At 37.5% G+C, this 10,017-nt stretch overlaps 1 protein-coding gene and 1 long non-coding RNA gene across 2 annotated transcripts; both read right to left on the reverse strand.

The window, feature by feature from the left end:
* Positions 1-3,763, reverse strand: LOC137272549 (uncharacterized). Its single transcript, XM_067804936.1, has 4 exons — positions 3,261-3,763; positions 2,785-2,851; positions 2,475-2,643; positions 1-2,037 (listed from the first exon to the last, which is right to left on the reverse strand). Exons 1-4 carry the CDS (start codon positions 3,606-3,608, stop codon positions 1,908-1,910), a joined length of 714 nt encoding a protein of 237 aa, XP_067661037.1. The 5' UTR covers positions 3,609-3,763; the 3' UTR covers positions 1-1,907.
* Positions 3,764-3,771: 8 nt separating this feature from the next.
* On the reverse strand, positions 3,772-7,751 carry LOC137272550 (uncharacterized). The gene is made up of 3 exons (XR_010956100.1): positions 7,678-7,751; positions 4,497-4,783; positions 3,772-4,264 (listed from the first exon to the last, which is right to left on the reverse strand). It is a non-coding gene; the product is annotated as an uncharacterized lncRNA (long non-coding RNA).
* Between the last annotated feature and the right edge of the window lie 2,266 nt (positions 7,752-10,017).

The raw sequence follows: 10,017 nt of genomic DNA on the forward strand, positions 1-10,017 counted from the left end.
GCAATTAACTCAGTGAACTCAATTTAAACAATATCTAAACAACTTCTGGAAAAAACACGTTTTACTATCATTGAAAACGAAATTAAGTACTTCTCTTCCAACAAATTACTCAGTGACCTCAATTCAAACAATATCTAAACAACCTCTGGAAAGACATGTTTGGCTATCACTGAACATGAAATTATGCATTTCTCTTCCATCAATTAACTCAATAACTTCAATTCAAACAATATCTAAACCGCTTCTGGAAAGACATGTTTGACTATCATTAAACTTGAAATTATGCATTTCTCTTCCAGCAGTTAACTCAATGAACACAATTCAAACAATATCTAAACATCTCCTAGAAAGACATGTTTGGCTATCAATAGACACGGAATTATGCATTTCTATTCCAGCAATTAACTCAGTAACTTCAATTCAAACAATATCTAAACCGCTTCGGGAAAGACATGTTTGGCTATCATGGAACTTGAAATTATGCATTTCTCTTCCAGCAATTAACTCAGTGAACTCAATTTAAACAATATCTAAACAACTTCTGGAAAAAACACGTTTTACTATCATTGAAAACGAAATTAAGTACTTCTCTTCCAACAAATTACTCAGTGACCTCAATTCAAACAATATCTAAACAACCTCTGGAAAGACATGTTTGGCTATCACTGAACATGAAATTATGCATTTCTCTTCCATCAATTAACTCAATAACTTCAATTCAAACAATATCTAAACCGCTTCTGGAAAGACATGTTTGACTATCATTAAACTTGAAATTATGCATTTCTCTTCCAGCAGTTAACTCAATGAACACAATTCAAACAATATCTAAACATCTCCTAGAAAGACATGTTTGGCTATCAATAGACACGGAATTATGCATTTCTATTCCAGCAATTAACTCAGTAACTTCAATTCAAACAATATCTAAACCGCTTCGGGAAAGACATGTTTGGCTATCATGGAACTTGAAATTATGCATTTCTCTTCCAGCAATTAACTCAGTGAACTCAATTTAAACAATATCTAAACAACTTCTGGAAAAAACACGTTTTACTATCATTGAAAACGAAATTAAGTACTTCTCTTCCAACAAATTACTCAGTGACCTCAATTCAAACAATATCTAAACAACCTCTGGAAAGACATGTTTGGCTATCACTGAACATGAAATTATGCATTTCTCTTCCATCAATTAACTCAATAACTTCAATTCAAACAATATCTAAACCGCTTCTGGAAAGACATGTTTGACTATCATTAAACTTGAAATTATGCATTTCTCTTCCAGCAGTTAACTCAATGAACACAATTCAAACAATATCTAAACATCTCCTAGAAAGACATGTTTGGCTATCAATAGACACGGAATTATGCATTTCTATTCCAGCAATTAACTCAGTAACTTCAATTCAAACAATATCTAAACCGCTTCGGGAAAGACATGTTTGGCTATCATGGAACTTGAAATTATGCATTTCTCTTCCAGCAATTAACTCAGTGAACTCAATTTAAACAATATCTAAACAACTTCTGGAAAAAACACGTTTTACTATCATTGAAAACGAAATTAAGTACTTCTCTTCCAACAAATTACTCAGTGACCTCAATTCAAACAATATCTAAACAACCTCTGGAAAGACATGTTTGGCTATCACTGAACATGAAATTATGCATTTCTCTTCCATCAATTAACTCAATAACTTCAATTCAAACAATATCTAAACCGCTTCTGGAAAGACATGTTTGACTATCATTAAACTTGAAATTATGCATTTCTCTTCCAGCAATTAACTCAATGAACTTAATTCAAACAATATCTAAAAAACTCCTGGAAAAAACATGTTTGGCTGTCATTAATGCAAACCAATCATTACTTAGTATTGCAACTGCTAGACTTTGCCCTCTCATGCCTCGATCCATTCAAAATCGGCAAGTTCGTTGATGAGTTTGAGAACTTTCGCACTCATAACTGTCTTTTTTCTTTTTCCCTTGCAACCTTTTGATCCCTTGTCTGGATTAATGCGAACGAAGCATCTGGAAATGAAAGCAGTGACGTCATTGTTTCTGCGTTATCAAAGCTATTCACAATAGATACATAGGACTAAGTAAACTACATTTACAGTTTTCGGAAAAAACAGAAAGTCTGCAATTTTCAGAAGCCGTTCATTTATCCTACAGCCATTTATCTTGATACTGGAGGGTTGGGCCAATGAGATATTGGTCACATATACCTTTAACAAGCAGACAGGACAAGGGTAACATCTGTTATCAGTGAATCTAAGCTTGAAGTCCCTGGTAAGTAGAACAGAGGCTTCTGAGGGGCATTGCTCTGAACCACAATTTACGTAAAAGGTGAATATGCAGAACTATTGCTCTTGCGTGAGTCTCTTTAACCGGATTCCATATAGTTTTATCCGTCTCTAGCTGGTTGCTGAATTCAAGAGTCTGTTTAAGATACACGTTTAATTTACCTCTGTATGAACTCAAGTGTGGCAGCAGACCCAGTCTGATATTCAATGTTAAACACATAGAAAGCAGCGAAGAGCATAGCAAATGCATCAATGAAGCTGTTAAGTCTTGGGCTGATTACCAAATGGTCACACATCACAGTGTAGTGCTGGCCAGCTAAAACTGAGTCACCTGAAAAAGATGCAAATGATATCAACAAGCAAGATGATATATATATTTTATATAGATCTAGCAATGTGACCTTCTTTCTGTAAATCCTTAGTACACAGTAGTGGTAATCTGACAGATTGTTACTGACACCAAAGTACACACCATGGACGATCATCATGGGGTTCTCAGGAGTGTCCATTGCTTCAATAAACTCTGGTGTTGAGGTTACCTGTAAATTTAAAAATCAGGAATGTAGACATAACTGAATCATGTCATTCCTACAAAAAGACAGATTACAGTTATGGATTTGATAGTGTACTGTTTGAATATGTCGGGGACTGTGACCTACAATAGACATTTTGCATATAAGGCCAGTAAAGACACATTAACCTGTCAAAGCTATGATATCACAGACATATATTTTCCAATGACAGGGTCACAGGACATTACAGATATTTTGGCAATCCAGGAATGAAGCGTGAATTTCAAGGGGCAATGAAGTGACATGGAGTAACTCGTCTTCCCTAACAATTTTGTTGTTCTCCGTAAACTACTGACTGGGAAAAAACATGAACTAGCTGGGTATGAACACTTGTGCCAACCCGGTACAAAAAAGTAAATGCTTTTGTTTCACTTACATCAGCCACTAGAAACAGGGATTCCTGTTTCTCGCCCATGTACTCCATAATGCACAATAACACAGCCACCAGCCACGCTTTGACATTGTCATTTTGACTCTGTCTGATTGCTTCTTCAAATATATGCGAAGACTTGTGTGGCAGTTTATTTCTGAAAAATCTGTTCATTCTCGGAGCTTTAATCCTGTATGAATTGGCCAGTGCATCCTTCATGTTTATTCCAACAAGTTTTTCAAAGTGATTCAGCATTCCTACAGTGTGAAATAGAAATGGCCACTCAGCTTTTATGTTTGCCATGCTTGCGCCATTGTTGATCACGCTCCTGAGGAGGGGATATACAGTTTCCATCCCCTTTGCAATGACTTCTGCATCGACTTCTTTTGGATCACCCTCATTAAGTTTCAAAAGTTCTGCCTGAACATGTTTTATTTTGAGTTCATCCTCCTCTTCAACATGTGGCTCCCAGTTTATACAGCCATAGGAATCACTTCTTGGTGCAGAAATGCCCGAGTTTCTGCTTCTGTCGGCATCAGATGAGTCAGTATCAGCTTGCCGTCTTTTCAAATTATGTTTAGTTAAACAGAGTTTATCAACAGAGATTCCTCGATTGAGATTGTCATTTCGCGAGATTAACCTATTCAACAAAGATTCATACCCCGAACCCACAACATCGTCATCTATCCTGTCCTCAAGAGAATCTGGATATTTGGCCACGGCTCTTTGTGCAATGATAGACAACTGTCTTTTTGTGGCTTGCACAGTCACAGATCTGACCATATCCATTAAATGTCTAACCAATTTCCTTTTCAGTGTAGGTACGAGGCGCTGTTTCGATTCTAGAGGCTTCATGACATCCCTTGTCATAGAACTCCAATTTAGGTCAAGTTTGAGTGGCCAGTTAGGGTCTCTATTTCTACCTTCAAACACAATAGGTGGCGGTGGAGGTGGTGAGAACGTACTGCTGGTACTAGGTGTTGAGCAATCACTTAGGTCACTTTCAGTTTCTGAAATACATAATAATGAAGAGAAGAAATCTCACTGTTTATTATGTTATCATTAATCGTATCAGTTTTACTTTAGAATCTAATTGTTAGGATACATCTGCATGATATCATATTCCCCTTCTGAAAGTTATGACAAATCATGTACAACTGCAGTTATTCAACATGCCATATTTCTATAAAGCAATTATTTCACAATGATTAGATTCTTACAAGGCATTATGAAACGTCTTACCTGCAGAGGTTAATAAAGGCAGTTTCAGCTGACACGCATGCTTCAATAATTTCCTGGCTACTATTGTTTTGAGGTGGTTTTGGCCTTCAGTTAAGTCTTTCTCTTGGACCAAAGATAAATCCTGCACAGACTCTACCCCAATCAACTTTAGTTTCTCAACAACATGTTCTGCAGTCTCCAGGTTTACAAATATCCTCATAATGTAGTCCTTTAAACACTTATCAGCGCAATCTGTGTGGTTAGAATCATCAGATGTACTAGCCATTGTGTCCGCGTAGCACTGTGCCCTTCAAAGAGAAATAGAAACTGCCTGAATAAAAGTACACAGACAATGGCCAGATATCTGCAAAGTCTGAAACTGGCAAACAGTTCAGCTCTTTGCATTCATTTTCATTTTCAAAGCCATGTAAACCCATTGTTGGCACGGGTATGGACTGAATAGACTTAAATACAATGAGGACTGTTTTTGCTCTAAGTAGAATGATCTCAACTTTACCAAGCATCAAACCTTTGTCATTCTCTTCAACTACTAAATAATTGCCAACTTTGTACTGTACACCTCTGTATACGAGTTGTAATGATGAAACCGTATTGGTTTCGTTAACATCATATTTTGAAACTGCCTTCAAGACTGACTGGCTATAGATACTAGGTGAAAATGGTGAGCTATGATCAGCTTGTAGTTCACTCTGAAACAAATTTCCAGTCATGTAATATGCTTGTAGGAGTTGATGTTTCTGTGCGAGTGTTTTGGCCAAACTTTTATAGTTTTGAAGCTTTCTAGCACATTTCTTGAAGTATGAGTGTTTGCTTTCAAAACGAAGGGTCCACAACTGGATCAGGGGACCATTGGACGCGATTAGCTCAGGGTAATGATAAAGAAAATGATGTTTTGGTCTGAGGTCTTGATTAGGAAAGAGGGTTTTCCTATAATAGAGATACTCTTCAATGATAGAGTTCAAAGTAGCTATTTTTGAAACGTTGAGTCTGTGACTGCAAATAATTTCAGTAACTGTTTTCAGTAACAGAAACAGTTGCCAAACATCATTTTCAGCATCAGCCACACAATTCCCTATTAGTAGGGGAAAGGTTCTCACAAAAACCCAATTCTGAATAGCATGACCTGACAATTTATCAGATTTTGCCTTGACAAGACTTGGCTTGTCAAGAGCATCACACTCCACATAAGAAAATTCTGAAATCCGTGTATTTAGGTGTTCATAAGTGAACCATTTCACGTTCCTTACAAAGTAATCAATCATCAGCATCATATCATATGGTACAATGCCTTCGAACAGGTCATGGCCTAGACATGGGGGCAAACCACTTGTGACATGGAAACTGTTTAGCTGGTTGAATACGGATTCATGTTTGATGCCATTATGGTGAGCAAGGTCTGGATTTTCATCTAAAGCCTTAAGGGACTCTTCATAAGTGTGTTTTGTTCTCTTTACACCTCTGATTGGTAGTACTGACCCTCTTATATCTGTTTTTGTTGCTGAACAGTATCTACAAAAGTTCTCACCACAAAAGTTTTCCAAGAATCCACCTATCATGTGCGATCCAAGGTTGTCACCTAGGATGTAAACTAAAACCCCTTTAATTTGTCCATGTCCAGTTTCAACACCGTTTACTTCCACATCATGTAGATCCCTCACTAACGGTGAAAATATCTTGTCCTGTCCATATTCCTTAAGATATGCCTCCCTACATAACAATACGAGCTGCATATGATCTATATTGGAACGGCGATAAGCAGGAAAATTTCCAAGGGTATAATACACGCCAATCAATTTGTGTTTCTTTCTTGCTGATCCCAAGGGATTAACAACCTCAAAAGCATCCTGGTACAGCAAGATCTCAAAGCAGGCTTCTCCACTACTCAAGATGGGATGGTTTTTAAATAGAGATCCTTGATGAAGACTAGTTAAAACATCTTCATCATCAATCTGTTCAGACTTCTGACACAAGTTCATAGAATCTCTCTGATATCTATACAGTGCTAACAGACTTTCAATTACTGAAACATACTGAAATGTTTTCCGCAATTGTTTATTGCTATATCCAAGGAATATCTCTCGAGGTTCTACGAAAGGAAAGTGTTTCTTGTAGAAATGTGATCTGAACTTTTGTGATCTCAATGGTCCATTGTTACAGGCAGAAAATATGTCACTTGATTGAATTTCCTCTCTAACATTTCTAATAACATCATTATCTGTCCCACATAATCTTAACGTTTCTGTGACAGCATGTTTCACAAACTTTTGACTAAATTCATGCCATGAATTAAACTCTTCAATAATGCTTTGGATTGTTGAAACTGGAAGCAAATACTTGCTTTCTAATTTCAAATAAAATAATGCCAAGTTTCTCAAATATTGTTCATTCGTGATGGGGCCAAAGTGACTTCCTTCATCATTCCAATTTTGACTTTCAGATACATCAGTTTCATCTATATCTCTGTTTTGTAACGGAACTATGACGTCGAGATCATTATATTCACTGACAGCAATAGCTGTGGTGGCACCATGTTCCGAGTCAGTCAAAGTTCTTGAGAGATGTTCATCGCAATCTATAGTTTGGTAGGATTCTTCAACATCCTTTTCTGCTTGTTGGAGTAGGTGTACAGAGATGTGGTGAATATCAGAGGTTTGGTGCTTGCGAGACAAATGTGAAGAAAATGATGACTTTTTATTGAAACGAAGGCCACAATTCTTAAACGGACACAATACTTCCTCATGTAGAGACAGGTGTTCTCTTAAATGTGATAAATGCTTACTTAGACTGTCAAAGTGGCTTCCACACCATTCAATACTACATTTCAAACATGTTCTGACCCGAGTAGATTTTGACCTACACACGTGTAATTGTCCATGATCTCTCAGTGTATGAGATTTGAATGCAGAGTAAGTATGAAAGGCCCTTTCACACGTGACGAAACAGCATGGAAACTGTATATTTGGAACATTAAGGTGAAGCTGGTAATGGTCAACATAGTGCCTAAGCGTGGACGTTTCAAAACTACAACATTTGCAACCAAACATAACCTTCGTGCACAACTGCGAAAACTCGAAGAGACGGACAACGCATATTCCCTGGCAAAGACATGAGACTATACTACAAATCAGTACAGCAGAAACCAACATAACTATTCCTCAGATAATTATATCATATTCCATACCAGTAACCTGTGATATAGCAGTTGACATGCGGTTGTCAGATGTCTTGTCAGCCTGTCCCAAACCTCAAACAATGGCGGCATTCAAGAAAAACGATCCCACAATACATCTGTTTACGGTACGAACGTAATATTGACGGCACTTTACCGTATTTAGATATTACGGTGGAGCGCTGTTAAAATAATACAGCGAACTACCGTATATTTTACGGTGAGGGTTTACAGTGTAGTTCAAGGTGACACAATTTCCCAACTGGCACTTTGGCACTTTGATGTCCCAGTGACAGTAGGGTTGTGAGTAAAGTAATCAAAGTTGATTCAGATTTCAAGATGAGTTTGTCATTTGCATGTGTCAGGTTTGCTCTTGCTTCGGAATTTTCTCAAGGAAGGTTACTTTGGCATCACAGTTATCGGTGTCAACCACAAGAAATTTCCTAACATATCATTTTTCTGCCGTAAGTACCAACAAGATAACTTCCAACAAGTGAGATGGAAACGTGACGACGAAGAGACATCATGTTCAGAGGCTGGTACAAGAGCAGGTTCAGCAGCTGATTCAACAGCAGGTTAATCGGCAGGTTCAGCAGCTAATTCAACGACAGGTTCAGCAGCTGGTTCAACAACTGGTTCAACAGCAGGTTCACCAGCAGGTTCAGCAGAAGGTTCAATAGCTGGATCAACAGCAGGTTCAGCAGCAGGTTCAACAACTAGTTCAACAGCAGGTTCACCATCAGGTTCAACAGCAGATTCAGCAGAAGGTTCAACAGCAAGTTCAGCAGCTGGTTCTAAAGCTGGTTCAACAGCAGGTTCAGCAGCTAGTTCAACATATAGTTTGAGCGTTCCTGAAAATACTTTAGCTTCTGACATATTTAGGTGTTATACCACTATCCCAACCGCCGCCTTAAATCTATACTATGCACATTTCTTTCATATTTTGTATTGCATAAAGATCTCAAGATACGGATGTATGTTGTTGGCAAGAAAAACCCGAACATCCACCAGTCCATCACACGGTCCTTTGCCGTGTCCCGACTCAAGGGCTAAAAGTACAGGTTGTTAAGTTCAAAACACAGAGGAACACACTAGCACATTCATGTAAGCTTGATAGACGTTATTGTATGAGGTACTTGTGAATTTCATCAAACACTTTATGTGACCATGAACTCTTGATAATGCATATTTAGAACATATGTTAGGTTTTACATGTTCTTTGCTACAAATCAGCATTGGACACATACAAAAAATAAGATCACAGTTTATGAAACATTTTTACCCTAAACCGTAGGTTCCTCAAATACTTTACGCTGAGTAAATCTGCTCACGTATTCAGTAAAGCATTGATGACGTTCCTTCAACGAGGCAGCGTTGTCCTTGAAATTGACAGTTACCTGAGAATGAGTGTTTAGGACTTACAGAAATGTCTCATCAAAATTAAATATAGACAGAACAATTGTCTGAGAAACAGTATATAAATATGTAAGGTTCAACATCATGAACAACATAAAACAGCGACACAAAAATTACAAAAACTGTAGCTCTGATGTTTCACGTGATAAATAACAAACTGTTAAGAGGTAGGCCAAGACGTGTTTATGGAAGATAGTAATAGTGTAGGTATGTTTACGATACGTGTCATGTTAACCTAGCTGTCGACAAAAACAACGAAATACCTAGACTGTATTTCTAGTCGAAACTGTTGTGTCGATCCATCATGTTTCAGCCTCATGAGCAACAGAACAGAAACACACGCGACTCTGATGTCTGACGTTACGAGTTACATAAGCATGTATTGATTGTTGTAAGCTAAGATAATCTCTAAAGTCAGTGATTTTTCTATTTGCCGTCCTAGGTGAATAACAAGGGTGAGAGAGTGAACATTTAATGTCACATGGGCAGTGTTTCAGTCACATCGTGACATTCATAAATGCATTTAAAAAAATAGAGAAAATACTTACATGTCTGTTAAAACTAGTAAATAAAACTAAAGTAAATAAAACACAGGCTGTAGATTACCAACGACTGAGGGTGGATCGCCATACAGGTTCACTTGGGACACTTAAAGTACATTTGCATCATGCATGGGCCCTTGCTGGATTTACATAATCCTTTCAGGTGCTAACAATTTTGATCAATTTAACCAAACATTAAACTGACGTATATACTATAAGTGGTATGTTTCGTTTTACTTCGAACGTTTTCGACGTACCTTCTGATGAGGACAGTATATTTACAGTACTTTAATCACCTTTGAGAATATAGCCCTGAACACGCCCACCTGATAATCTAAACTACTAATTACAAAATAGTCATCTATTTACAAAACATATCAAAATTTATTCGAAA

Source organism: Haliotis asinina, chromosome 2 (genome assembly GCF_037392515.1).
Source record: "Haliotis asinina isolate JCU_RB_2024 chromosome 2, JCU_Hal_asi_v2, whole genome shotgun sequence".
Classification (NCBI taxonomy): domain Eukaryota; kingdom Metazoa; phylum Mollusca; class Gastropoda; order Lepetellida; family Haliotidae; genus Haliotis; species Haliotis asinina.

Bases quoted from the DNA above. Each gene is read 5' to 3' on its own strand.
- LOC137272549 (XM_067804936.1), bottom strand. From the start codon at position 3,608: ATGGAAACTGTATATCCCCTCCTCAGGAGCGTGATCAACAATGGCGCA. The intron at 2,644-2,784 runs GTGTGTACTTTG...CATCTTTTTCAG, and splicing joins CCCCATGATGATCGTCCATG to GTGACTCAGTTTTAGCTGGC. The intron at 2,038-2,474 runs GTAAATTAAACG...TTTCATTTCCAG, and splicing joins ACACTTGAGTTCATACAGAG to ATGCTTCGTTCGCATTAATC.